The following is a 26,300-nucleotide window of genomic DNA, read 5'->3' on the forward strand; positions in this document are numbered from 1 at the left end:
TGTGTGCGATTTTATTGGCTATCGAAGTACGGGAAACTTCGGATATACGTGGCGGCACCAGCAGCAACTGCGCGTCTTCCCGAAACAACAGAAACGATCCAAGCGCCGAAGCGTCGTGTATAGCTACAATGAGCTCCATCTTTGAGGTCGAGCAGCTCCAAGCCAAGTACAATCGTACGTGCCCCTGCATAGCGCCGGGTTTCGCATAGTCTTCGTAGTCCCTCCTCGAAAGATCTACGAACTCCACGCTCGATTTCAAGCAGCGATCAAGGGGTATGCCTTTAGGAATACACCAGCGCGCTTCTCAGTGGTCTCTACCGTAGGGACATGCGCGACCCAAACGTCAATACGACGTACGTTCAAGTACAAAAGTAGCGTCCTTCTTTGCTCACCGGCGTAGAATTCTCACGGCGCTCCTTCGCTCGTGCATCGAGCCCAACACGACCGAGCCATCGTTTTCCCGGTTCGTCGAGCACTACACGGTACAAAAGACTCCGAGAAAACCTTAAGCGCAGTCGCATCGTCGTAGCTCTTCTCATCCGACAAGCTGCCCGACAAGCTGCAAGGTAGACACATGCATGTGGATGCTTCTGTCGCAACCTCATGACGCGCCCAGCAATCCACCAGTGGCTGCTGCTTATGGCCCACAAGGAGACGCCTACGAGCATGAACGATCTCTCTCCAAGCGACCTCCGAGGGATTCTAGCACCGTACTCGAGTGACCCTGCGCTCTTAAGCCTTCAGATCAACGACATGCTGCCGACGACCGAGTCGACGGGGCTGTCGGCAGCAGCCTTTGCATCGTACGTGACGACGCGACGTCCCGTGCCGGAGCTCGCGACGATGTTGTCGCAAACCAAGTAAAGGTGGATGGATGAATTTGGATTTTTAAACACTTAGGCCTTCTTGGCAAACTGGAGCGCGCGCTTCTCGGCCTTCTTGGACTGGCTGTCGTGGATGCGCTCCTCCTCCTTCTCGGCCTTCTTCATAATGTCCTCGAGAATGCTGTTCTTGTATTCGTGGAACGTGCCCGGGTATGCGACGCAGTCCAAGTCGTCGACAACCCAGAGCGTACACCGAATGGCCTCAATGAGACGCGCGTCGTGCGTAACGACAACGACGCCGCCGTCGTAGTGGTTGAGCGCTTCGCACAAGGCGTCGATCGACTCGATATCCAAGTTGTTGGTCGGTTCATCGAGCACGAGCACGTGCGGGTTGAGCAAGATGAGTTCGGCGAGCACGACACGCGCCTTCTGACCACCCGAAAGGAGACGGTTCTTGATCTCGTGCGCGTGACCTTCCAAGCCGACCTTGCCGAGCAAGTTGCGCGCATCCTGGTACGTAATATCCTGGAAGAGGCGGCGGAGGTACTCGACAGGCGTCTCACCCATGGGCAGCTAAACATTGCCATGAGCATCTCGCGAATAGACCACTGACGCAAGGTACCTTGTCGACAAAATGTTGGTTGTACACACCCATACGAAGGCGGCCGTTGCGACGGACTTCGCCTTCCTCGGGGTTGAGGTCACCCGTGATGATCTTGAGCAAGGTCGACTTGCCGACACCGTTGGGGCCGACAATGCAGACGCGCGAGTCCGTATCGATACCAAAGTCGACGTCCTTGAACAAGTACGGGGAGTTGCCGTACTTCCAGCTCACTTCGCGCACTTCGAGGATCGGCGGCGACAGCTGCGTGATCTCCTTGAACGAAAACTTGACCGTGTACTCGCGCGGGCGCTCGAGAAGGGCAAGCGTGTTACCACCGTCCTGTGCCGATTCGACGCTCGACTTGGCTTGCTTCTTGGCGGCGCGGGCACCAGGCTCGCGCTGCTTCTTGACAATGTCCGTCGCCTTCTTGGACGACGTACCCGACGCCTTGAGGTTGCGGAGCTGCTTTTGCTGCTTCTCCCACGCCTTCTCGGCCTGCTTGCGCTTCTGGACCTCCATCTCGCGGAACATGTCGTAGTTGCCGCGGTACGGCGTAAGCTTCTTCTGGTCGAGGTGGAGGATTTCACCGCAGACCGAGTTGAGGAAGTCGGCGTCGTGCGACACAATGAGCAGCGTCTTCTTCCACTTCTGGAGGTAATCGTCGAGCCAAATGACAGCGTTGAGATCCAAGTGGTTCGTCGGTTCATCAAGCATGAGCAACGTCGGCTCCACGTACAGCGCCTTGGCGAGCGAGATACGCATACGCCAACCACCGGAAAAGTCCTTGGTTGACTTCTCCTGCATCATCGAGTCGAAACCGAGACCGAAGAGAATACGGCGCGCGCGGGCTTCGGCAGCCGCCGCGTTCATGCCCGCAAGGAGCTCGTATACTTCATTCAAACTATGCCACAGAACGTCATGAGTTTTCCATGTCAACACCGGTTGGTATCGTCGTACCGCTGGTCGGCCTGCTCGCTTTCACCATCTTCGAGCTTCTTCAAGAGGCTCTTTTCTTCTTCGAGAAGCGCCCAGCGCTCGGCGTCGGCCTTGAGGACGGCGTCAACGGCGCGCGTGTCGTCAGCGACAACTTCTTGCTCGACGTACAAGCAGTCGATCTTGGGCGGAATGCGGAGCTCGCCAAGCGCAATCATCTTGAGGATCGTCGTCTTACCTTGACCGTTGGGACCGACGAGACCGTACTTGCCGCCATGGTTGATGTGCAGCGACGCGTTGTCAAAGAGGAGCTTGTTGTGCGCGTTGATGGTGAAGTTGTCAATGTGGATGTCCGTCGCGTTCTCCCAGTTGGCGTCTTCCGTGATCGCTTGCTGCGACACGGAGAACTGCTGCCCGTCGAGCGGGTTGGCCGCGCGGTGGTACTCGGTCTCGCGCTCGACGGCCTCGGCTTCTTCCTTGAGCTTGCGGCGCTCCTTGTTGCTGAGCTTCTTGTCCTTCTTTTCCTTCTTCTCCTTCTTGGGCTTCTTCTCTTCGCTGTCGTTATCGTCGTCATCGTCGTTGGCCGCGTTGGCTTCCTCCGTCTTTTCGAGCTCGGCGATGAGCGCGGCCTTCTTCTTGTCCTTCTTCTTATCCTTCTTCTTGGTCGCGACCTCCTCTTCCTCCTTGGCGGCCTCGGCCTTGGCGAGCTCTTCCATCATCGCCGCCTTCTTCTTGTCCTTCTTCTTGCTGCTCTTCTTGGCCGCGATGCTGGCGGCGGCCGCGGCGTACGGATCTTCCTCGTCTTCCGCTTCGTCTTCAGCCGCGACGACCGAGACGTCTTCTTCCTCGGCCTCTTCTTCCTCGACCTCATCCTCAGCAAACGCCTGCTTCTTGCCCTTCTTCTTGTCCTTCTTCTTGGACTTCATGCTGGCCGCGGCCTGGAGGTACGGGTCTTCCTCGTCCTCCTCGACGTCTTCGACGACGGCAATCTTCTCTTCCTCGTCGTCGTCGTCCGCGAACGACGCCTGCTTCTTGCCCTTCTTCTTGTCCTTCTTCTTGGACTTCATGCTGGCCGCGGCCTGGAGGTACGGGTCCTCTTCTTCCTCGACGTCTTCGACGACGATCTTCTCTTCCTCGTCATCATCATCGTCCGCAAAGGAGGCCTGCTTCTTGCCCTTCTTCTTGTCCTTCTTCTTGGAGGCCATGCTCGCCGCCACCTGGGCGTACGGGTCGACCTCTTCGACCTTGGGCGCGGGCTCGTCGTCCGAGTCGTCGCCCCGGCGCTTCCCGCCCTTCTTGCCCTTGGGCTCCTTCTTCCCCTTGCCGGCCTTGGGCGTCTCTTCCACGACCTTGGCGGGCGCGGGCTCGTCGTCCGAGTCGTCGCCACGGCGATTGTTGCGCTTCCGGGCCATCGCTCTCGACTTGTGAAAATGCGTCTGCTGGCCAAGAACCCCGGGGCCCACGGAGCGCTCACTCTCCGCACTCTCTCTTACTTTAACCCAGATAAACATCCACTCTCGTCACACTTGGGCGTCGCGGCCTTGCATTTTATTCGGACGCTGATTGGCTATTATTTTGCGCCCCGACGAAGTTTCCCCGCGCCTTCGCGTGTCAACCGCACCGTCGAGTAGCTTTGCCCCGTCGCAGGCCACCGACTGAGGCTGGTCTTCTTAGTCAATGGCAGCGACTAAGACTAAGTCTAAGAAGACCAGCCATGCGCTGCAGGGGACAGGGGTGTCGACAATGCGACGACTACCCAGCGATCTCCGGACCGAGCTGATAGCGGTACATACACTGTATTGCGGTAGGAGGAGCGGTCAAAAGAAATGTCAAGGACAGCATACAGAGGGTGTTGTGCTCTAAGGGGCGTCTAGTGCTCTTGGCGGCTGAAATGATACAATTCATCGCGCGTCACGAGACCGGCGAGCTCGCCCGACTTGGTCACCTACCATTCGATTGAACAAGTACTTGACCAAATGAAAAAGTCCGTACAACGCAGAGCGACGAGAGGCCAAGGGACCGGAAGAGGCGGTAGGCTTGGGCGGCCGAGGCTTCGACTAGAGCACAAGGATGAGACGACGTCGACATATCTCAAGGTACTAGGAATCAAAAATGGAGATGGGTTGATGTAGCGCTCGAGGTTGATGACGGTCTCGCGGTCGTTCTTGGAAAAATCGACGGCTTCGATTGAGTCTTCGCGGTCGTCGGCGTCAAAACTGCCGCGCAGGAGCTCGTCCCGCCACGCCGACTTGTCGAGAAGCAGCGCCCCCAGTGTCGATCTAGTCGCCTCTTCAACAAACACTCAAGTAGCAAGGCTACCGTTGCAGTGTGCCAGCGAGGACAAGCGACCCGGGTTCCTCAACAACGGCCCACGCATGGTCGTGCGTACATTCGATGAGCGTCTTGAGGAGCGTCCCCACCGTCTCGCGCTAAGAAACAACACATGAGTCCCGTGCAATGTGCAAATTTTGACGTACCTTGGAGAGGTATACGGGCTCGTCCTTCATCACATGGGCGACAGTAAACGTTTCAAACGCGTACGGCGGACTCCAATCCAAGAACGGGATGCCTCGTCCGTGGATATGCAAGTCGTACAAGCCCTAATCGCACCAACTGTTGCAGCCGAGCTCCCAGCATTGACATCAGTACCGTGCTCAGCGAGTTGCCGACCCAGCGCGCCGACATGAGCGTCATCATGAGTGGCAGTGCGTACTGCAGATCTCCTACTCACACATCGTACTAGCATCGCTACCAAGTTGAAGCGTACCCGTCGCTTCCAAGAGGATGATCGTCAGCGAGATGGTCATGCGTGTGACGCCACCGAGCATCGCTGCCGCCCCGACAAGCGAGTAGGTGCTGAGATGCATGTAGTTGACGTCATCGGCCTGCATCTACTCGACCAAGACACGTTTAGTCGATTGAAAGCGACTAAAGTAGCGTGTACCAAGCCGCCAAAGAGGCGTCCGAGCGCGGCGCCGCTGAGAATACACGGGATGAAAACCCCGCCCGAGATGGCACTGCCAAACGTCAGTGCCGAGCCCTACCCAGTGTTAGATAATTGCATTTGAATATCGAGCGCTTACGAGAAAGAGGCAAAGGCCGTAGGCGAGCAGCGAGGCCGCGGTAAAGTCGGACGGTGCAGTCGCGACTTCGCCAAAATGCAAGAGCTATGTAATACCGGCAGTCAGTTTTGCGACAGAAAGAAAAGGGAGAGATAGCCGTACCTGCTTGAGCGCCGTGTCGGGTGACGTCAAGAAGAGACTCGCGAGATCGTTGTACTGGTTTGGACCACAGTAAAACTGCACCAACTAGCCCATATCCACTTGCGTTCCAGCAGCAAAATGACTCGAGATGCGTACCTCGGACCGCAGCTCGAGCTTCTCGGGGGCCGTCGCGATCGGCGTCGGCAGTGGCTTGCAGGACCCGAGGCCAAACGCGAGGCCAAACCAAAGAAACGAAACTCCGACACCGAGGCTCACGACGTGGAGCACTTTCAAAGGCGCTTTCATACTCTTCAAATTCCAGCGAAACATGAGAAGATGATTCAGGTGCGTATAAATGGCGCCGCAGATCCCGCCCTAGACAAATGTTAGCATCTCTGAATCAAATATGAGACCAAACCGCAATGCCCATGCCCACAAACACGAGGAGCTCATATGGCACGTACGCGGCCCGGTCGACGCTCGGGTCCGACATCTTGCCAAACGAGAAGAGGACCGATTTCTTTGCCTCCTCATTGAACGAGCCACCGACAAAGACGTTGGTGCCAAACCCGACAAAGGCGGCCGTCATCGCACAGAAGAACGCGCGCCAAATGAGCTTGGGCGAGAGGAACGACGCGCCTTCTTCGAGGGCAAAGAGGACGCCGCCAATGGGCGCACCAAACGCCGCAGCGACGCCCGCCGCGGCACCGCACGTGACAAGGTCACGGACGTCCTTCTCTCGCAGCAACGTTATCTACACGAGTATCGCGGGTCATTCTAGATTAGAGATTGAGTGTACCCGCGCCGACTGCCAGCACTGGTACGTGCGCTTGGACGTCAACGTCGTGGCGACGATCGCACCACTGCGGAATAGTATGATGAGAAGGATGTGGTGGGCACTGGACAGCGGAGGAAGGGTACGTACATGTGGATGAGCGGCCCTTCGCGGCCGACTGGTAGCCCGCCGCCCACCGACATCATGATGCCCAAGGTCTACGAGCCGAGGAAGCGCATGAGCGATGGCGAGGATCGCATGTATCTGCAGGAGGACCTTGCAAATGAGCGTGGATGGGCTCATCCACGCTTTGACCAGGACGCCGTTGAGCGTGCTCTTGGTTTCAGGGATGCCCGACCCGGCAGCGGACGGCGCAAAGTACAGAATGACCGTGCTCGCCACGCCAACGAGCGTCGCATTGAAGAGGACGAGGAAGAGAAGCCCCGCGCCGGTATACGTTAGCCCGCTCTTTTCGTGCTCTAAGCGCAGGTGTCGTGAGCGCCATGCCGTTGTGATACGAGATTGTATGGCTTGTACCGAGGATGCCTCGAAGCTGCGTGTACTTCCAGTGGATGATCGAGCCCGTCGCGGTCGAGATGAAGATGGCAATGTAGGCTGTGATGACGCCAATGACAAAGCTCAGACACCATTTGAGGAACGCGCTCGTTGTCTCGTGGCCAAGGAACGACGAGATCAGCGACGTGGCCGTCGTCGGCGGCGGGTACTGCTGCAGTTGGCACTCCTGGCAGTTGCTATCGTTGTAGCACGCGGGCGAGTGCAGGTGGCCCGGCGAGTCGTACGGAACGAAGTCGACGCTCTCGTACTGCGGGCGCGCGGCCTCTTGCCGGCTAAGCGGGGCGTACGACGGCTTCATGGCCAAGTCCTGCTATGCTGATGATGCTCTCAGGACGCCCAGGGATGTTGAGGATCCTTCGAACAAGAAGAACGGACGGCGTAAGTTCGGTTTTGTAGCTGGGTGTTTCATATTTTATGTATAAAGGATAAAGATCCATAAGACTAGAAACACCGACCTTGCAACCGTGTAGAGGATAAAAACACTGCACCAAGGGCCTCTACCATATGCATACAAATTTCAAGACAGTTCTGGACGCTGGGCTTTCATGCGGAGCGCAATCCCCAGCGCACATCTGCTTCATTTGTCGGTTTAACGTTGAGTGCGTCGTTTAACGTACTTTAGCCAACCGCGACAAGTGCGAGCAACGGGTTTTAACCGGGTCTGTCGAGCTTGGACTGGAGCGGCGGGGTGACGCAAGTGGCCGGTTCGGTCGACTATCCGGAAATTGAGTGGCGTGCGTCTAGCCAATTGCGCCCATGACGTGGCAGCTCCAGCGCCGTCTCCGAGCCTTGCCGATCCTCGCAGCCGCAACACCACGCGCACCATTCCGCGAACTGTGCGCGTGGACATAAGGCAACGCGTAGAAGTCACCGAGTGCGATCTTTAGCAGGCACACTACAACGCGCTGCCATGTCAACAATCGAGTCGACGCCGCTGCTGCATCCTACCTTCAATGCCTGGGCCGAAGGACTCGGTGTGATGCGCATGGCGCTGCCCTTGGTAACATATCGCTCGTCCAATCGAATTGTTAGAAACTGACGAGCGTAGATGGCGACGTTTGTGCTGGAGAGTCTTCCAACGCTGCTGGCACTAGCCATTGTTGGCCACCTCGACATGGCAGACGTCCAAGACTACGTTAGCGCCGCTGCCCTCTCGACAATGGTACACCGCCAAGAAGGATCTATACGTTCTGAGATGTACAATAGCTCACTGCAGTGACGGGGATTTCGGTCGGGAATGGTCTCATCTCGGCCATGGATACACTGTGTTCCCAAGCCGTTGGCGCCAAGAAGTCTGAGCTGCTCGGGCTCCACCTGCGCACGGGTGTGCTCGTCGTCGGGTACCCTTGCACTCTATCGCTTTTGTCGACAGCCGCTCATATATGTGTAGAGCTGCATATGTGTTGATGGTACTCATCAATGTCAACGCTCAAGTTGTCCTCGAGACGCTTGGCCAGGACGCCAGAGTGGCTTCCTTCGCTGGCACCTACTCCCGCATCACGATCTTGGGGCTTCCTGGGCTCTATCTGTATGAGCTCGTAAAGCGCACGCTGCAGGCACAAAACATTGCGTCACCAATGGTGCACATTGCTCTCCTCAGCAATGGCATCTACGTTGCGCTCGCGTATCTCTTTTGCTACCACTCGCCCTTGGGTACGTCCAAGCCACTAAATGCTATCTCGATAACGAGTGACGAAGGTTTCTACGGCGCGGCATTTGCTTGGCTCGTCTCCAACTGGAGCCTCGCTCTTCTCACGCTTCTGTACCTCTGCGTCTCGTCCGCGCACCAATCCTGGGCACTGGACACCACGAGCTGGCGCCAAGCAAGCATGCATGCGCCTGCCTTTTTGCAGCTCGGGGCCGCAGGTATGCATATTGCGATGCAACAGCGTAGCTACTATTGTGTTAGGCATGGCGATGATGCTCATGGAATGGTGGGCGTTCGAGCTCATGGCGCTCCTCGCGGGCATGCTCGTCCATCCTGCCGTGGCCATTAGTGTTCACGCCGTACAACGCGCGTCTCATGTATGTATCCTGCTCACCATTGGCTCGTCTAGATCGTCGCCAACGTCTCGTCATCGGTCTACAGTATCTTTCTCGGGGTCTCGGTGGCCACGGGCGTCCGCGTCGGGCAGTTGATTGGCGCCGACAACGTTGCGCACGCCAAGCACATGTCGACGCTCGGGCTCGCGCTCACTGCAGCCACCGGCGTGTTCGTCGGTACGTCACGCACCCTCTGTATGGATGTATCACCGCATCTCGCGTAGCTCTTGGACTCGTGGCGGCACGGGCATACATCCCAACCTGGATCGTCAACGACCCGACAACGATTGCGTAGACACTGCGTTGATATATTGACATTTCAAGAATATGCTCGTAGACAAGCGCAGGACACGCTGCTGGTGCTCGCGATCTTCGAGGTGCTCGATGGCGTCAACTGCACGGCCAAGGGCATTCTACGCGCCATGGGCAAGCAGCATCTCGGTACCACTGTCGCACGCGGCCATGACGTTATTGTACATGGTGCGACTAGGTGTTTACGTCAGCCTCTTTGCCTACTATGTGGTGGGCGTACCGCTGGCGGCTCTTCTCGGGCTCTACTACGCTGTGGGGGTCGCCGGTCTTTGGGTCGGTCTTGCAGCGGGTGTCTCCTTCTCGGCGCTGACGCTCACGGGCATCGTTCTGTACCCGGGCAACTGGTCTACGATAGTCAACCATGCGACCAAAGCGTCGATGTCCCTCGCATAATCGCTCGTGTCGACTGTACACAAATCTGTATAACCTCGTTATTCACAGAGTTACATGCTATATATCGTTGAGCTCTAAAAGTCAGGGTCCGAGTCAGAACCCGACTCGGACGCGCCCGAGCCGGACTTGGATCCGTTCGACTCGACCTCCGAGCCTGAGCCGGACTCGTCGTCGTTGTCGATCGAGTCGGCGACCGAAACTTCGTCCTCGCTCTCGTCGTCTTCTGACCCTTTGGCCGCTTTGGCCGTTGCCGACGACTTGGCAACGACGGCGGGCGTGTCGTCGTCTTCACTCTCGTCGTCTTCACTTTCGTCTTCGCTTTCGGACGAGTTGACATTGGCATTCGCCTTGCTCTTGCGCCGACCGTCGGGTTGGTCCTTGCTCACCTTGGCCATCGAGCTCTGCTGCTGCTGGTTGCTCTTGGCGTCGTGGTCGGAGCTCGGCAGTGGCGCGTCGCCGGGCTCCTCTTGTTCGCCGCGCAAAATCGCGAGTTCGTCGTCGCGGAACTTTTTCTGCATCTTCTTGAGCGTCCGGTCGTTCTCTTGCAGCTTCTTGAGCTCGCGGTCGTTGTGCAAGTCGAGCTCGCGCTGGAGGTAGTCGAGGTTGCGGAAGCGCTCGCAGTAGATCGCATACTGGCGCTCCAGCTCCTTCTCGAGCTTCTCGTACTCGTCCATGAACGCTGGGCGGACGTTCTGGAGCGACTTGAGTCGCTTCTCGCTGCGCTCGAGGTCGCCTTGGGCTTTCTTGATCTTGGCGCTCAGCGCCTTCTCTTCCGCGTCGAGCTCGGCGCACTGCCGCTCCATGCTCTCGACGTTCTCAGAGACGCCTGCGATGAGCTCCTTGATGGACTTTTCGAGAAACTTGTGCTCGGCCGTCGCCTCGAGGTTGGACGAGACCGTGTCGAGGAACCGAAGCGCATTCGAGCGCGCCTCACGGACGTCGAGTTCGTTCTCGAGCAGGTCAAAGAGCTTGGCACCGCAGTCAGTAATCTCGGCCGAGAGGGCGCGCGTGGCCTTGGCGTCCTTGAGCTTGGAGCCGAGGAGGCTCTTGGTCGAGACCTCGTCGTCGTCGGTCTCGAGGCTCGACGGGTCGATGCGCGACGCTTCGTAGAGCACCTTGGCGACCTTGAGGAGCTCTTTCACCGCAAAGCCGTCGGCCGCATACAGCTTCTTGGGGTTGAGGCGGATGCGCGCCTTGTTGAAGAACTCGGACGTGACCGAAGTCAGGAACGTAATGCGGTCTTCCTCCGTGTCGATCTCCTCCGTGACGCTCGAGCTCGGGTCGTACTTTTTCGCCATCCAGTAGAGGAGGTCCGACACGAGCTCAAAGTTGGGCGTCCGGAAGTTCTCGACCGAGACGGGCCGCGGGTACCCCAGCGCCCGCATCATCTCGGTCAGGTTGCGCAACTCGCGGAAGGACATGGTGGCGGCGTCGCTTGGCAAAGATACACTGGGCAATGACTAACTGACCAACTATTCCAACGACTAGCGTTCGACTAGTGTTCGACTTGAATAAACGACTCGAGTTCCACGTGAAATGGAGAGATCGACTAACTGAGCGACTCGTCCAATGGCTTGCGTTTGACTCGATTGAACGACTAGAGTTCCGCGTGACGACATCGAGCGACCGACTAGTTTCGAGTCTCGCACCAGCTTGAACGCTGTGGAAGCGTTCGGTGATGGACTCCCCGAGATCGACTCAGTTAGTAGGTGGTTGTACTTGAATGCAATCCATCAATATATATTTCAGTCGATTGCCTACTTTTTGACAAAGACAAGCGTCGCCATGCTCTTGCGGACGTCGTCGCTGACCGCGTTGCAATCGATGAACTCTTCGACGACGCTGCCGGCCTTGAGCTTCTCAGCCTCGAGGGTCGCGTCCAACTCAAAGCCCGAGGACGCAATCGAGTGGTCGCCAACGACGAGGCGCGGCAAGAGCGGCGTCACTTCGTCAAAGAACGACGCGTAGAGCTCCATGTCGGACGGGGGCGCCGGGTGCATCTCGCAGAGCTGCGCTTCGTCGAGCGCGTTGCAGATGAATTGGCGGTCCTTTTCGTTTTTGAAAAATTTCTTGGAGAGGAGCCCGCGCGCCTTGACGTGCTGCTCCAAGCCCGCGTAGACGCCCGACTGGATCTTGTACGTACAGCCGCCCCGAACCGCGGCTTCAAACACGGCGCCGACATCATCGACGTCGATCGAGGCATCGCGGAGATACAGGATAAAGTCCGACTTGACGTTCTTCGCCTCCTTCTCCCAGAACGAGAGGCTCTCGCCCGACTCGACGTACCGGTCGTAGATCGGGTCGGACGACGACGCGCCCATGGCCGTGCCCACGTACACGCGCTTGAGGCCGCGCGAAGCCGCGTACTCTTCAATGTCGAGCGGCGGCGCGTCGAGCATCGGGGGCAGCAAGAGCGCGGCCTTGGCATCGTCAAGCGTGCTACTCTCTTTCCGAAGCAGCTCTTGCAGCCGCATGTTGCTGAGGCTGCGCTTGAGCGACGAGCCGCTCGAGACATCTTGGAGCGTCTCCTCTGGTGCCGACATGGAGCGCACTTGGCGCGTGAGGCTACTCGATCCGATTTGGACGCTTGACGACGACGACGGTGGCGGCGGCGTGGAGAACGTGTGCGGGTCGTGCTCCTTCATCGCGATCGGCAGCATGAACGACGACGCGAGCGCCGCGTCAAACGAAAAGAACTCTTCCTTGTCTTGCGTCTGCATCCACAAGAGCGACTTTTCGGAGATGGTCGAGTCTTCGAGCACGGCCGAGCTCGTCGCGCTGCTCTTGCGCATCAGCAGCGGCTTGCCGTCGCCATGCGCGGGGCTCGGGAGGAGGAGCTTGTCCGTAAAGAACTTTGGCGCGTCAAACGCCTCGACCGCCGACTTCCACCACGTCTCGTTGAGCAGCGACGCGCGGAGGCGGAGGTACTCGGCCTTGGAGCTCGGACCAAGGCTGCGCTTGAGCGCGACGAGGTTGTGGATGCGGTGGAACGGGCCCATGTCGGGCAGCGCCAACGGCCGCTCGACCTGAAAATTGTGCAGGTAGTAGTCGCTCTCGAGTTCCCAGAGCGGCGGCTCGGACGCCCGCGGCACAAAGTTGCCAAGGAAGAGGTTGATCGCGTCCTGCTTGGCCATGTCCGTAAACGCGTTGCTGTAGTAGCGACGAATCGACGTGAGCAGCTCCCAGTGCTTGATCGTATCTTTTGATGGCGCCACCTTCTTATTGGCCTCCGACCCGCCGTACTGCATCGAGATGATGTCGCCCATGCGCCCGAACATGCGCGTGAGCTCGGCCAAGATCGGCGACGACGTCTCAAGGTGCGGCGTGTTGCGGATGCCCATCGCATAGAGCTGTTGGCCGAGGGCCTACGCGCAAGCGCTTGTGAGTTTTTGAAGTTGGCCGGATTTTCGAGCCGAGGTACCCGCATCGCGACGCTGAATTGGGCGACGTTGGTGCGGTCGAGGCAGTCGATGCAGTTGGTGCGAAGCACGCCGTGCTGCTCGAGCCAGTCGCCGGAGTCGCGCGGGATCGTCGGACTGGACGGTCGCGCCTCGCCCGTCGACACGGGTGGTACCGGCTACACACAAAGTCTCGCATCCAGTGGCAATGACCAGATATGTTCGTACGCCATAGGAGGACGGGGGCCGCGCGGGCGACGCGCGACGGGCCGTGCGCTTGTTGGCCCCTAGTCAAATCGACCATTATGAACGGCGATACGGACGCGATATCGTACCCGAGCCCAGGTGGCGCTTGGGGGCCGAGCAGAAAAAGCCTGTTTGATCGAGGGCCCACGTGCCGACCTTGTCGAGCGCTTGGCGCACGGCTTCGACGCGGGAGCCTTGCTCGACGCGCATCTTGCTCAGGCGCGAGTAGTCAAGCGCGACGTAGCGCAGCTTGTGCTCTTGCGGAATGAACGTGTTGATGTACTCGACCGCGCTCTTGAAGCCCGTGCCGACAATCATTTCGCGCTGGACCTTCTCGTGCTGCTTGACGAGGTTGAGCACCAGCGTCGGCGACCCGTAGCGCTCAAAGAGGTCCACAAAGTGGGCTTGGGTCGCGGCGTACGACGGGTCAACGCGGTTGACTACAAATACAAGCACTCAGCGATAAGTCCAGGGAATAAGAAAGCTTGTACGCTGGATCGGTGGTTTCGGGATCGTCACGCTCGTCTCTTGGGCCCAGAAAATCGGGATCGACCCACGGTACTGGACGAACGCGCTGAACTTGCCATGAGTGTTTTCGTCCTCAATGATCTGCTCGGTTTCGACGTCGTTGGCAACCTTGCCCGTGTCGGCAATCTAGATAAGATCCAAATATGCTGTCAGCCTGACAGATTCAAAGGGCTCGTGCTGATTGGCTACGTACGCCGCGTTTGAGGTAGCGCGTGCCGGCGAAATGGCGCGATCGCCGCGCGAGCACGATCACCGAAATGAGTCGACCAAAGAGCGAGCACTTGCGCTGCTCGTAAAAGCCAAGGAGGAGCGGCTGGACCCACTCGGCGCTCGCGGGCGACGATAATGCCGCCGTAAACTCCTTGTTGAGGTGGTGGTTCCACTCAAACCTAGTCCATCGTCAATCTCATGTACGATGGCAAATCATGGCATGCATACATGTCGAGCGACTTGGTCTGGTCCGTCGTCATGTTGTGCTGCAGCGTGTGCGTGAGGTCGTACGTGTAGCTGTAGTAAAAGTCCTTGGTCAAGTCCACAAAGTGGAAGAGCCCGAGGTACCGCGCCTCCGCGTCCTCGATCGGGCTCGGGTTGAGCCAGCGCGAGACCCACGTCCAGGACGATCCGTCCGACTTTGGGCGGCGAATCGGGAGGCACTGTGTCGCCTGGATCGCGTAGATGAAGTGGCCGCCAATGCACCCAATCTTGCGGCGCTGCGTGACCACGATGAGGTAGTAGCCTTGCAGAAACTTGATAAAACCAACGATCGCGACGGCCGAGAAGGCGCGCACGAGGCCGTACTTGGTCGCCGCCCGCGCCTCCGTGTCGAGGCCTTGCAAGAGCGCCTCCATCTCTTCCCAGCTGTAGACCGCCGGGTCTTCCTTGAAGATCGCGTCGAGTGACGACGGTGCATCCTCGAGGCGGTCGAGCGAGAAGAGGCGGAAGCGCGAGTACGTGCGGTCCGAGCCCACGACGTAAAAGTGCGTCTGCGTCTCGTAGACCGTGATGCGCTCAAAGCGCGAGAGGTTGGTCGCGAGGCGCGGCTGGCGACGGCGGAGCGCGGGCTTGGCCGGCGTCCGCGCCTTCCCGCGCTTCTCGTACTCGGGCGCGATCTTGACGGGCAGCGACGTCGGTGGCGTGCGGACGAGGAGGCGCGGGTTGGGCACGCGGCCCTCGGCGAGCGCGAGCTTGGACGTGGTGAGCACGTCAAACCACCACTCAATGTCGTGGCTTTCCGGCGCCGACGACAGCGTCTCCTTCTTCTTTTGCTGGACAAACTCGAGCTCGATGCAGTACCGGCCGTCGTTGCGCACGTGCTGGATCGAGCACTGCAGCATCTTCCAGCTCAAGAGCCGGCGGTGCTTCTGCCCGTCGAGGTACACGGAGAAAACGCCGGTCGCGTACTCAAACTCGCACCACACGCGGCCCCAGTCGCCCGTGCCCTTCATGTTGAAGAAGCCCGTCGTCGTGCGCCGGAAGAGCCATCCCGAGATCGCCTTGCCGCTCGCGTCCGTCGTCATTGCCTCGGGCCGGAACCAATTTTACAAGTTTGATCGGTGCCCCGGGGTCCGACCGATCACCCTCGACTTCTGCACGGAATCCAAGACCGTGGTGCGTCGTGGATGGGACACCTCCGACAAGGCGTCAGCAAGCATCGATTCTGGTGCTGCGCAGATACAACGTTTAGTGCGATCGCTGGTTGCTCCAGACGAGACCTGGGTTGAGATTCGTCAGTCCAGCGCGTGCCCCGGGAGCATGTATTTGTTTAAGGGAATTCAACTGGATTTGGTCTTGCTTGCCCTTCTTTCCTATGCTTTGGAATGACGGTCTTCTTCTAGATACGTCCTCACGAGACCAACAAGACCAGCCATCGATCGCCGCGGGCGCGTTGACGAGCACCCCAGATTGTACTATGTGTGGGCATTGATAGACTCATCTTAAAATGAAATTAGATATAGGACGCGGGCGATCGCATGGCTCGCTGCTTACATCTCAAAGAGGCTGTTCAAGACAACGTTCACGTCGCCCTTGGCAGCCTCCAGGAGCGCAGTGGCGCGGACAGCGTCGACGTCCGGGAAGACCTCGCGGATGAGGACGAGCTGCGCGGCCCACTTAAGCTCTTCGGCGCTGGGCTCAGGGGCAGCTTCGACAACCACGGGGGCTTCCTCGACAACCTGCTCCCATTCGGCCTCGACCTGCTCTTCGGCGACGACCGGCGCCTCGACCGTAACTTCAGCGATCTCGACTTCGGCTTCGGCGACGACGGGGGCAGCCACGGGCGTCGCAGTCTTCTCCTTGAGCTGCTGGATTTCCTCCACGAGCTGGTTGGCGTACGCGGCAATCGTGTCGGCAGCAGACTTGACGCCGTCCGACGTGTCCTTGACGAGGCGGTCGAAGTCGATTTCGTTCAGGCTCTTCTTCAAGTGCTCAAACTCGATCTCGTTGAGGCTCTTCTTGGCGGCTTCAAAGGCGACCTTCGACTCCTCGACCGTCTTGTGGTAGGCCTTGTTGATGACGACGCCCGTCTGCTGCATCTTCTCGTTGAGGACAACGCCCGTGGCCTGGGCCGTCTCCTGCGCCTTGGTCGCAAGTTCGGCGCTGCGCTGCTTCCACTGCTCGCTCTTGACCTTCTCCATGGCCTGGTGCAAGCTCTCGACAAGCGACTCGATAATCTTCAAGATCGGGTCGGCGACGTTGTCGTGGAAGGCCGCCTCCATGGTCGGCACGGCCATAAAGCGAAGGCTCTTGACCGCATCGCCCGACGAGAGGAAGACGTTGCACGCCTCCTCGAACTCCGAGGCCGAGCCCACATGGAGGCAGTCGTTCTCGTTGTCCTTGTACTGGATGACAAAGCTGCCAGCTTCGAGCTTGAAGGTCTCGCGGAAGAGCGCTTCGAGGTCGGCGAAGGCGAAGGCCGCGAGGTCGACGCGGACGCGGTGGATCTCGCCCTTGTAGCCGACCTTGATGGCGGTCATGCGCTGCTGGTTCATCTTGCTGGGGGTGAGTAAATTCACAAATGATCCGGCAAGAGCCATTGCATACAAAGATTAAATCATAAAATAAACGTTCGAGAATCGTCGGTGGGCATCAAATAAAATGAGCCAAATTCTATACTATCTTGGCATTTGTAAGCAAATGGGAGAAAATAAAGAATTTCATCTATTTCTGTCCACCTGCATTCTGCATCTTCTGCCCGTTGGGAAGAAACTGTCATACTGCGCTTCAACAAAGCCAGGCGCCGAGTCCATCCCAAAACCTTGCTTTAAGAAAAGAAATGTTGCTATAAAGGGGTTTTACAGACACGCAGGTGTAGAAGAAGCAAAATAGGTTGGTGTCGCGAGGGATTCGTTGGTCCAATGACTGGGCGAGAAATTAGTTGCCGCGACATGCCGTTCGCATTTTAGCGAATCAGCGAGCGCCCACGTGTAGCTTCGCGCTGCGCGTGCCACGAAGCGGCCACGCCCGAGCCGCCTCGGCCTTGGAGCATGGGACTAGACGCAAGAGTTGCCGTGCGAATCATACTTTGCTCCAAGCTCAGACAGCCCATCGAAGACGTATGTACTTGCCCGCCCAGCCAACACGGCAATGCAGCGCGAGTTGGGATCACACCGTATACCTGGCAGCTCTTCCATGGCAGCTTCATGCATTTCTGGCTCTGTGTGTGGGCTATGTATCCAACCACTTCAACACGAGTATCGTCTTGCAGGCCGTGCATAATGTTACAAGACCTGCACTTAGAATATAGCCGATTCTTGTTCTCGGTATCGACAAGGGTCACTCATGGACCCATGGTCACAAGGACCGGCTGGTTGGGAAGCAAGTGCAACGATTGAACACCAAGTATCTCCGCCGCCTTGGGTGCATTGAGAGTGTCCATGCTGGGGCCAGGGGAGAGGAGTGCATTTTAGCGTCTCAAGTTGCAGTCCAAATCCAAACTTCGTCTGCCACACTACGAGCGTGCCACATCTGGAGGTTAACTTGGCTATCCATGGAGCGTGAAGCAAACAGCTAACGATAGCAGCTAACGGCGTCCTCTTCCATCACACGAGGCGTCCACAGCGGATGTGGCCCTCCAAGATCGCAAATTGCATGGTTTATCCGGAATAATATCCGGACAGTACTTACCATCCCACGGAAGCGATGGACAACGACCGGGCGAAGCGCCTCAAGGCCATCCGCGAGGCCCGCGCGCGCAAGGAGAATGGCGGCGCCACTACCGAAGAGGTCGTCGCTGTTCCTGTCAAGCAGGTCGAAGAGGTCGAGACGCCCGTGGCTGACGAACCGGCGGCCGTCGCCGACCCCGAGCCTGAGGACGAGGTCGTCGCGATCGCGCCCAAGAAGCCGACGTGGGACCTCGAGCGCAGCCTGGAGAAGCAGATGAAGAAGCTCGAGCGCCGAACACAGAACGCTATCGTGCAGATCCTCCGGGAGAAGATGGAGCGCGAGATGCAGGACGACGACGACGACGAGGAAGGCGAGGAAGAAGACGAGGCGTAGGAGATGCACACAAGCGACCACGCGAGCGATGAATATTCAATATTGGGTTGACCCGTCCTTACTACATGCGTGCTACTTGGCGGTCGAGCGCATATCAAAGCCCACGGAGAAGTCGGGCTTGTCGTCGGCCTTGATGTGCCGGAGCGCTGACGGTGCGATCGCGCCTTTGATGCGATCGTTCATGACCTTGCGGCTCTGCTGCAGCGCGACCTTGATCGAGTGGTCCTTCTCCCACGCCTGCGTGAGCGCTTTGCGCTGCCGCTCCTGCTCGGCGGCCGAAAACTCGCGGTCCTGCTCAATGTCCCGCTGAAGCTTCTCGAGGAAGAGCTTGTCTTCCAGCAGCGCCTTCTCCCGCGCGTCCCGCCGCGCCTTCTCCTTGGCATTCATCTAAAGCCATCGAATCATCTTGGCATCGTCGTCGTGGCTTCGAGATCCATACCTGCTCGTGTAAATAGTAGTGCATGTCGCCCTGGACGCGCTTGTGCGTCTCGGGGCTGTTGAAGCCGAGCCGCGAGAGGTGGCTGTGCGAGATGAACGTGTTCTCGGTCGGGTCGGTCCCATGCTCCGAGCGCCGCGCGATCTCCTTGTTCTTCATCGACTCGAACATCTGGTCGCGGATCTCGTCTTGGAGCTTCTCCGCGCTCTGGCGCTTGGACCGCTTCTCGGTAGCGATCTCCTCAAGGTCGCGCATGTGGTGTCGATGAATGTCCATTGCGTGCTGGGCCTCGGCCTCGACCTCCTTCTCGACGCGGAGCATGTGGCGCTCGTACGCCGCGTCGGCGACCGAGACGGGGCGGCCGGCCTCGGGCAACTCGACGCCCGACCGGTCGAGCTCCCTATTGATCGCGTCCTTGAACGAAAAGTCGAACGACGGCTCCTTGTACGCAATGTGCTGGCGCACTTGGGGTGGCGACAAGAGCATCGTCGTGCAGTCCTTGGACGGCGTCTCCGCACTCATATAGCCCACACCGTTGCGCGACGCGGGGCGGGGCGACCGCAGCTGGGTCATGCTTGTGGGCTGCTCAAACCCATGCCGGGGCGAGATAGGGTCGCGGCCAGACAGCGGCGGGCGCGGCGTTCGCGGTGTTCGCGGTGTCGTCGACGAGGGTTGCGGAGGGCGTTCCGGCGACAGAAGGATGCCGCCGGCCTCCTCGGCTTGGTTGCAGTCTTCGAGTTTCAAGTCAAAGTCGGCGAGGTCGCCAATGACGGACGGACACCCGGACGCCACGGACGCGGTCGCAATGTTCTACACGCCATTCATTTACATACATCGTCCATGGGCGACACGACAAGATGGTACCTCGAGCGCTTTCGGAAACTGCGTCGGGTCAAAGAGCATGTGAATCGCGCGGTTCTTGGCAACGATTTTGCCAATCGTCATTTCGATCGTCATTTGCGCGCCCGTCGACGCGACTTCGCCGATCTTGTGCAAGAGGTCTCGGACGCCGCAAAACACCGTGTCTTTTGTGAGGTTTTTGGAGAATTTGATGGCGAGTTTGGTAAAGTTGATGTCTTCAATCGCCGCCACGATCGGGACGGTCACGCGCTTCTTGTACTGGAGGCCATACGTCTTCCCGAACGTGTCGTTGAGCATAAATATGGGCCGGACCTTGCGCGTGTTGCGGCCAATCGTGAGCGTCTCCCAGCTGATCTTGCCAAACGGCGCAATGTGCACGCCCTACGCGTGGAGGGTAATGTGGCAGACGAGAAAAAGCGCATGTACCTTGCCCTCTTGGTACCGCGCTTCGACCCACGCATTGAGCGCGACCCAGACCTCTTCGAGAGTCTCCTTCTTCTTCTCGGCGGCGCACGACGTCCGCGTCATCTTGCCGCTGCAGTCTTGGAGGAGGTTCCGCAGCGTATACATGCTCGCGCCGAATTTACACTTGACGTGGCATGATAGTCGCGCTGCTAAAAATAGCGCGCCAAAAGCGGTTGCCTTTTTAAGAGCGAGTTCTCCTAAGCGACAAGTCGACAGCGATGTGCCAATACAACGCCAGCTCGACAAGGCATTGCTTGTTGCGCAGCAGAGATATGCGAGTACACGCGGTCGACTGTGAGAGACTTTCACAGTACAAGGGATGCGGCCGAAGCAATTTTGCCAACTGTCCGCGGAAAGCCTTTCGTGCACACAGTGCAAATAAGATCTCAGCGGCCTTGTGTTGAGAAATGGTTGATGCGTCGCGGTCGGAAGCAGCCTCAAATCGATCGGAAATGCATGTCAAGTGCTGCGTCAAGAGCGCGCCACGTCATCATGCGTGGGATGAACCATTCTGTGCAGCCACGACAAAGCGGGTCGATGTGACCAGTCATTTAAACTGCCCCAACTGAAATGGTTGACGATCAAGGCGGGGTTCGGGGCCTGTCTTACAACACCGCAGCGGGCGTCTCACTCTTATCGGGAAAACATGACACGCCGTTTTATCTCGAGGACGACGACGAAGTTGTGCACGAAATATCGCTCGTTCATAATCGGTTATAAAAACTCATTTATGGAAATGCACGGGATTGGGCGAGCTCATTTTACTGGTGCATCATCATGCCGATCGACTGGGACGAGCTCAAGCGCGTGTCGGCGCAAGTCCAAGCCGACTTGGACGGTGTCGGCCTCGACTTCCACCTCGAGTTCTCGTAGGTCCTTGGATCGTCTGGCATTTCCTTAATGGTCATTGGCTAGCTCGGTCTACGACATGTGGACGACCAAGCTCGCCGACATCAAGGACGACGCGACCAAGCCCGCCGCGTGGTACACACAAGGCGCCGACTACTGGGAGGTACTTGGTCCTCTCTCAAGTAGTAGCATCCTATACGTTTGCATAAGGACGAAGAGAACTGCCCGCCAGACGTCGGTGGCGTCTTGGGCGGCTACGGGTACATTTCGCCTGTCGACGTCGAAGGCTCGACTGCGTTTTTGGCGCGCGTCCAGGCGCTGCGCCCTGCCTTCAAGCGCGATCGTGCCATCGGTGCAATACCATATTCTCTCTTTTAATCGTACGAATGCAGTATAGACTGCGGTGGTGGCATCGGACGCGTCGTCAAGCACCTGCTCCTTCCCCTCTTTGCGTCCGTCGACTTGCTCGAGCAAAGCCCGCGCCTTCTCAAGGCCGCGCCTCGCTACATTGGCGCTGAAAAGCACCGCGTGGAGACGCTTTTGTGCATGGGCATGCAGGACTTTGACCCGTCGCCCAGCAGCTACGACCTCATTTGGTGTCAATGGGTCTGTCCGCACTTGATGGATCTCGACTTTATCACGTTTCTCCAGCGGTGTCAGCAGGTTCGATCGCCACCTGTACATGTCTTCTATAAAATGCATGGCATTGCTAGGCGCTGCGGCCGGGCGGTGTCATCTGCATCAAGGAAAACATCATCGTCGATGGCTCGCCGTACGAACTCGACGAAGACGACAGCAGCGTGACGCGGTACATCGAGTTTCGAAACTATGTTCACCACCTCACCTCGCTTGCAGGTCGGCCGCGTACTACAAGAGCATTTTTCGGCAAGCAAATCTGACGCTCCTCGCCGACGAGCGCCAAGAAGGCTTTCCCGAAGAGCTCTACCCCGTCATGACGTACGCGCTGTACTAAACTGCAACAAGTGGAGACTTTAGTGCGACCTCGACCACTAACATTCGTATGCTGGTTTGGAGCTTGCGCGGAGATTGTGGCCAGCGGGGTACACTACATCGAGGGTGTATAAGAGATGCATCTCTTCTATACCTTTGACCACATACATGTAGACAGCGTATTGGATCCTCATGGCACAGCTCTTTCGGGGAGGTATGGTGACCAGCTCAGCACAGTTATGCAGGCGGATAAGTTGAAGTTCATGAGCACAAGGGTTTGTTTATAAACGGAGTTAAACCTTTTTTGAAGTGCATGGAGGGCTGTCCGTTGTCACGTGGAGAGCACCAATACGACTCGAATGCAGGGCGTCTGCCTCTCCGCGTGCATCCAAAGTAGAGCAACATATCTACGGCGCCACGATAACTTCGGTTGGACATCGACATGCTGGTTTGCGAAGAAGAAATGCTCTCTCCCGCCACGCCTCCGTAATGGCGGGCTAACCACAAACCTACCACCGTGTTCACTTTGCCTTTGTATGGACAAGGGTAACCTGACCACTTTGGCCACCCAGTCTGTGCATGGTCCGATCACGAATCTCGTACTGCATACGACGCGTCGTGTGAAGGAGCGTCGCTCATCATGCCATGCGATTCCAAGCGCGGGCACGTGGCGGCGGCCTGCCGCCTGGCAAAATGGCGTGTTTTTAGTCTCCCAAGATCATCACTCTTTGATTTCCACGCATTCGCGCCGTTGATTGGCCAAACGAATTACATGGCGCCTTGCGCTTCAAAGTGCAAAGCCGCCAAGCCACGATGACGCTCAACCCGCCTCGGTACAAGGTCGAGTGGGAGATGGCGACGCCGTCAGGCCCGTCGGTGCCGCCAGCTCCCGCCGCGTCGTCACCTCAGGAGGTGCCGCGTACCCCCGCTGAGCGCTTCGGCCACGCGGCCGCCAAACTCTCTTCGGACACCGTCGTGGTCTACGGCGGGCGCGGCGAGAGCCTAAACTTTTACGATGCGTGGCTGCTCACGCTCTCGTCCGACGTGCCCAGCGCGCAGGACAACACCGCGACCGAGTTTGCGCGCGCTGCACACTGGACGCCTCTCACGACGATCCGCCAAGATTTGCAGGCTTTCCACCGGTACCTCGTCGCATATTGTAGTACAATTGACGGACGTCATCGGTAGGTTCCATTCGATGCACGCGGTTGGCAACACCGTCTACGTCTTTGGCAACCGCCTCGTTGCGCGCGAGCAAGCAGCGACACCAATGGACTCGAAACGCATTCCAAGGTTTGCCGACATGTCGGGCTTTGAGGTCAAAAAATTCATGGTCGGGCCCGATCTGCGCACGATTACGTGGGCCGACGTCGCAACCAGTGACGCGGTGCGAGTAGACATCCCGCCGCGCGTGGGCCACGCGAGCGTCCTCTTGGAGGACGGCCGCATCTTCCTCTTTGGTGGGCAAAACGCCGACGGGAGCACCTACTACAACGACTGCATGCTCTTCGACCCGAGCGTCCGTGCATTCCTCTTCTCGTGTGTCAAGGCGACTCAAATGGTCGTTTGTAGACCGAGTCGTTTCAGCACCTGGCGGCGTCCAGCTACCGCCCGTCCGGGCGTGCGTTTGCAGGCATGGTACCGTTTGGCCCACACAAGGTGATTTTGCACGGTGGCATTGGCCCGTCAAAGTTTACACTCGCGAGCCCGTTGTCGCAGCTCTATTCGCAAACCGACTTGTCGCAACCTCGAGCGTCGACCAAGACGACGGTGTTTAGTCACACGTACGAGTACGACCTGCGCTCGGACTCGTGGGCGGAACTCTCGCTACCCTTTGAGATGGGCCTCCACAACGATAGCACCCACCGCCTCCGCCACAGCGTACGGGATGATAGCCTAGTTCGTTCAAGTCAAACTGCCTCTAGATGGTGTCGGTCCCGGATGGCTTTCTCAGTTTCTCGGGGGTCATGTCCAAACGCGGAAATGGCGGCGCCATTGCAGGCACGGTGCGAGCACCGTCACAGTGTGCTTTTTCCCCCATCACCACGGACGGTGTCGTGCCTTCCGATCGCAGCGGCGCCACCTTCGTCTCCGTTACCCCCGACGTACTGTGCCATTGTCGCCTCTTCGCGCTCACACAAAGTCGTTCATTAGACGATCCTCTGCGTCGGCGGGCGAGTCGGTGGCAACTTTGACACTGCCGTGTACATTGGCACCATCCGCGCGATCGCGCAAGCGCCAACGCCGTCGCAAGGGTCCAAGCGCAAGCGATCCATCGGTACGTAGCTGCACCACGCAAGCATCTAAAGCATGCGATAGACGCTACGGAGAGCCATCGACCGGCGACGCGATCCCGAACGAGCGATGCCATGGGGGCCAAGACACGGCCCCCGACCGACGGCCACCCTGTGCCCCCCGTCTCGGCCATGCCACGGACTTCGAACGACGACATGGTAGCTTGTGAGGACCCTGCCTCCATCTGAGCCTGCTGTGTAGAATGCTGTCAACAAGAACCTCACCGAGCAGCTACGCAGTGTAAATTCTGATTCGTATGACATGTTGAAGGTCTGATTTGGTGGCGACTAGATGGAAGAGCACCGCCAGAAGCAGGATGCGATGGTCCTGTCGCTCATGAAGCAGGTATCCTTGTCGCTGCAATGACGGGGGACTATTGTGACCGTCATAGAATGGACAGCTGGAGGTCGAAGTCAATTCGCTTCGCCTTCGCAACCAAAGTCTCTTGGACGAAGTAGGCGCAAACACAGGATGTATGACGTCTCACGCGTCGATGACGTAGCGCGCCGACCTTCAGGATCGACTGCTCGCGGCCAAGAGGGTAGATACTACTGCTGACAGTGCACATCTCACGTCGACGCATGCAATCATAGACCATTGAAGGCAACAAGGACCGCGACCACCACCGGTACATTGGCATCACGGGCCACGCGCGCATCAAGCTGGACACGTCCCAAAGCACCGTCATCGAGTACGATAAGAGCTCTTTCCACTTTCTCACGATAGTAATGTGCCCAGTCCGTCCCAGGAAATGGTTTCGTTGAGCGACTACGATCGCATCATCTCGGGACACAATGAAATGTTTGAAAAATTCCGCGCTGTCCAAGAACAATTGGCCGCAGCGACGACGAAGCTCGATATGGCCGAAAACAAGGTAGCCACATGCATCGGTCTCGAGAACTCATCAGCGGCTCTCGGTGCAGGCCGCGCGCTACATGACGATCATGAAGTCGGCGGTGGAAGAGGCGACGGCATTCGCCACGTCGGTGACGAGCCCGATGCCGGAGCTCATGACGCCCCCAAACGCGGCGCCCACGCAGGACTCGGTCCTGAACGAGAGTCCAGTGCAGTCCGGCTCGACACAAGATACCAACATGGAGGAATAATCGAGCGCCAAAGGGCGACTGCGACACTGGCGAATGAAATAGAGGCAAACATATCGGAGCATCACGCGTCGTAGCGTTCTGCAGTGCGAGTACGACGTCCTTTCTACATCGTCGCAGAGCCATTTGCGCAACAATTGGCGCGTGCCAGGTTATTGCAATCGCTAGTACCGGCGGAGGAAAGGCGCCGATACGAGGATACTGTCATACCAGTACCGAGATATGTACAGAGTGGGTGCACCTAGGAGGCTCATGGACGGCGCGTGCCGACACCCAAACGCGACGGCGGACTGTGTAACGCCGACAGAGGCCACGCAGCCTCTTGAACGAATCAAAGTCACCCGCACACGTGTCATCCTGAGTGCAACTGAAGCATTGTCAAACGCTCTACCATTCGTGATGGTGCCAGCATCGGAAAAGGGGAACGACAAACGGCGCCTTTCTACGGCAGCGCTGCAAACTCAGATCTTCTCAGATCATTCCCACGTGGCCAGCATACTTTACGCGATATTGGCCTATTCAAGTATACCCAGCCACGACCATCTTGCAATGTCAAGTTCAAAGCGCTTGATTGGATGCACAAATTGTGTTTTGTAAGCGAATACCTTCGCCTATTGTGACCATCTCACAGCGGATCTCGTGCGTGACCGAGTTACACACGACAGGTTGCACCAGTTGCGATGCCACACCACTTTGCATTTCGCTCGAGAGTACGCATGCTCGCAGCATCCAAGCTCATCTCGACCCTTGTCGCCGGCCTTACGGCCTCGGTGCTGGCGTCGCCCCAGCCGTTCCAGATTGGGTATCCCGTCCCGCTGAGCCTTCGCGGGGACCACAGCGGCCCCTTCAACCACACCATCCATCGCGATGGTGCGAGCTACCTCTCGGTGCATTTCACGTCGATCGCGTTGCCCGATGCAGCGACACTGTCGCTGGCGTGCGCCGATGGCGCCAAGCAAGTGTCGTTCACGGGCGCCCGGTCCGAGTTTTACACCGAGTCGTTTCCGTGCA

General features: G+C 58.2%; 12 protein-coding genes across 13 annotated transcripts in view; 6 read left to right on the forward strand and 6 right to left on the reverse strand.

The window, feature by feature from the left end:
- The first annotated feature begins 90 nt into the window (after positions 1-90).
- SDRG_07411 (hypothetical protein) lies at positions 91-895 on the forward strand. Its single transcript, XM_008613243.1, has 6 exons — positions 91-174; positions 219-273; positions 324-353; positions 401-482; positions 530-566; positions 617-895. Exons 1-6 carry the CDS (start codon positions 129-131, stop codon positions 862-864), a joined length of 498 nt encoding a protein of 165 aa, XP_008611465.1. The 5' UTR covers positions 91-128; the 3' UTR covers positions 865-895.
- Positions 847-3,844, reverse strand: SDRG_07412 (the record flags this gene model as incomplete). 2 transcript variants are annotated; one of them, XM_008613245.1, is made up of 4 exons in its annotated part: positions 3,441-3,844; positions 2,386-3,299; positions 1,447-2,329; positions 847-1,397 (listed from the first exon to the last, which is right to left on the reverse strand). In XM_008613245.1, the coding sequence occupies exons 1-4, from the start codon at positions 3,771-3,773 to the stop codon at positions 897-899; spliced, it is 2,631 nt and encodes an 876-aa protein (XP_008611467.1). In that variant the 5' UTR covers positions 3,774-3,844. The 2 variants fall into 2 exon arrangements, with proteins under 2 accessions (XP_008611467.1, XP_008611466.1); XM_008613244.1 differs by having other exon boundaries at positions 897-1,397; positions 2,386-3,773.
- A 295-nt stretch (positions 3,845-4,139) lies between these two features.
- SDRG_07413 (hypothetical protein) lies at positions 4,140-7,316 on the reverse strand. The gene is made up of 16 exons (XM_008613246.1): positions 6,877-7,316; positions 6,616-6,818; positions 6,490-6,557; positions 6,364-6,427; positions 5,983-6,318; positions 5,721-5,939; positions 5,586-5,669; positions 5,445-5,528; positions 5,306-5,401; positions 5,129-5,252; positions 5,011-5,084; positions 4,839-4,961; positions 4,681-4,790; positions 4,462-4,640; positions 4,354-4,418; positions 4,140-4,306 (listed from the first exon to the last, which is right to left on the reverse strand). Exons 1-16 carry the CDS (start codon positions 7,211-7,213, stop codon positions 4,232-4,234), a joined length of 2,241 nt encoding a protein of 746 aa, XP_008611468.1. The 5' UTR covers positions 7,214-7,316; the 3' UTR covers positions 4,140-4,231.
- Positions 7,317-7,781: 465 nt separating this feature from the next.
- On the forward strand, positions 7,782-9,663 carry SDRG_07414 (hypothetical protein; the record flags this gene model as incomplete). The annotated part of the gene is made up of 10 exons (XM_008613247.1): positions 7,782-7,915; positions 7,964-8,077; positions 8,122-8,255; positions 8,306-8,568; positions 8,614-8,781; positions 8,825-8,922; positions 8,973-9,135; positions 9,183-9,249; positions 9,296-9,399; positions 9,449-9,663. The coding sequence occupies exons 1-10, from the start codon at positions 7,826-7,828 to the stop codon at positions 9,661-9,663; spliced, it is 1,416 nt and encodes a 471-aa protein (XP_008611469.1). The 5' UTR covers positions 7,782-7,825.
- Positions 9,664-9,670: 7 nt separating this feature from the next.
- On the reverse strand, positions 9,671-11,152 carry SDRG_07415 (hypothetical protein). The gene has a single exon (XM_008613248.1). It carries the CDS (start codon positions 11,082-11,084, stop codon positions 9,738-9,740), a length of 1,347 nt encoding a protein of 448 aa, XP_008611470.1. The 5' UTR covers positions 11,085-11,152; the 3' UTR covers positions 9,671-9,737.
- A 209-nt stretch (positions 11,153-11,361) lies between these two features.
- SDRG_07416 (hypothetical protein) lies at positions 11,362-15,372 on the reverse strand. Its single transcript, XM_008613249.1, has 7 exons — positions 14,274-15,372; positions 14,029-14,224; positions 13,799-13,961; positions 13,397-13,747; positions 13,290-13,348; positions 13,085-13,240; positions 11,362-13,028 (listed from the first exon to the last, which is right to left on the reverse strand). The coding sequence occupies exons 1-7, from the start codon at positions 15,350-15,352 to the stop codon at positions 11,421-11,423; spliced, it is 3,612 nt and encodes a 1,203-aa protein (XP_008611471.1). The 5' UTR covers positions 15,353-15,372; the 3' UTR covers positions 11,362-11,420.
- A 365-nt stretch (positions 15,373-15,737) lies between these two features.
- Positions 15,738-16,858, reverse strand: SDRG_07417 (hypothetical protein). The gene has a single exon (XM_008613250.1). The coding sequence runs from the start codon at positions 16,820-16,822 to the stop codon at positions 15,818-15,820; it is 1,005 nt and encodes a 334-aa protein (XP_008611472.1). The 5' UTR covers positions 16,823-16,858; the 3' UTR covers positions 15,738-15,817.
- A 1,074-nt stretch (positions 16,859-17,932) lies between these two features.
- On the forward strand, positions 17,933-18,390 carry SDRG_07418 (hypothetical protein). The gene has a single exon (XM_008613251.1). It carries the CDS (start codon positions 17,973-17,975, stop codon positions 18,327-18,329), a length of 357 nt encoding a protein of 118 aa, XP_008611473.1. The 5' UTR covers positions 17,933-17,972; the 3' UTR covers positions 18,330-18,390.
- An 11-nt stretch (positions 18,391-18,401) lies between these two features.
- SDRG_07419 (hypothetical protein) lies at positions 18,402-20,196 on the reverse strand (the record flags this gene model as incomplete). The annotated part of the gene is made up of 4 exons (XM_008613252.1): positions 18,402-18,716; positions 18,769-19,575; positions 19,630-20,007; positions 20,053-20,196. The coding sequence occupies 4 exons, from the start codon at positions 20,194-20,196 to the stop codon at positions 18,402-18,404; spliced, it is 1,644 nt and encodes a 547-aa protein (XP_008611474.1).
- Positions 20,197-20,865: 669 nt separating this feature from the next.
- On the forward strand, positions 20,866-22,017 carry SDRG_07420 (hypothetical protein). The gene is made up of 6 exons (XM_008613253.1): positions 20,866-20,960; positions 21,007-21,103; positions 21,151-21,292; positions 21,338-21,603; positions 21,654-21,748; positions 21,796-22,017. The coding sequence occupies exons 1-6, from the start codon at positions 20,869-20,871 to the stop codon at positions 21,911-21,913; spliced, it is 810 nt and encodes a 269-aa protein (XP_008611475.1). The 5' UTR covers positions 20,866-20,868; the 3' UTR covers positions 21,914-22,017.
- A 413-nt stretch (positions 22,018-22,430) lies between these two features.
- Positions 22,431-25,386, forward strand: SDRG_07421 (hypothetical protein). Its single transcript, XM_008613254.1, has 13 exons — positions 22,431-23,033; positions 23,080-23,410; positions 23,464-23,772; positions 23,817-23,996; positions 24,046-24,169; positions 24,211-24,344; positions 24,388-24,426; positions 24,478-24,531; positions 24,578-24,640; positions 24,689-24,727; positions 24,780-24,877; positions 24,925-25,060; positions 25,110-25,386. The coding sequence occupies exons 1-13, from the start codon at positions 22,705-22,707 to the stop codon at positions 25,290-25,292; spliced, it is 2,019 nt and encodes a 672-aa protein (XP_008611476.1). The 5' UTR covers positions 22,431-22,704; the 3' UTR covers positions 25,293-25,386.
- A 601-nt stretch (positions 25,387-25,987) lies between these two features.
- SDRG_07422 (hypothetical protein) overlaps positions 25,988-26,300 on the forward strand; it is a gene marked incomplete at its 3' end in the record, with an annotated part of 460 nt that continues 147 nt past the window's right edge. The window contains exon 1 of the mRNA XM_008613255.1: positions 25,988-26,295. Within this exon, the coding sequence (XP_008611477.1) occupies positions 26,006-26,295 (290 nt within the window). The 5' untranslated portion in view covers positions 25,988-26,005. The remainder of the gene's footprint in view (positions 26,296-26,300) is intronic.

This window comes from Saprolegnia diclina (genome assembly GCF_000281045.1).
Source record: "Saprolegnia diclina VS20 unplaced genomic scaffold supercont1.21, whole genome shotgun sequence".
NCBI lineage: Eukaryota > Oomycota > Saprolegniomycetes > Saprolegniales > Saprolegniaceae > Saprolegnia > Saprolegnia diclina.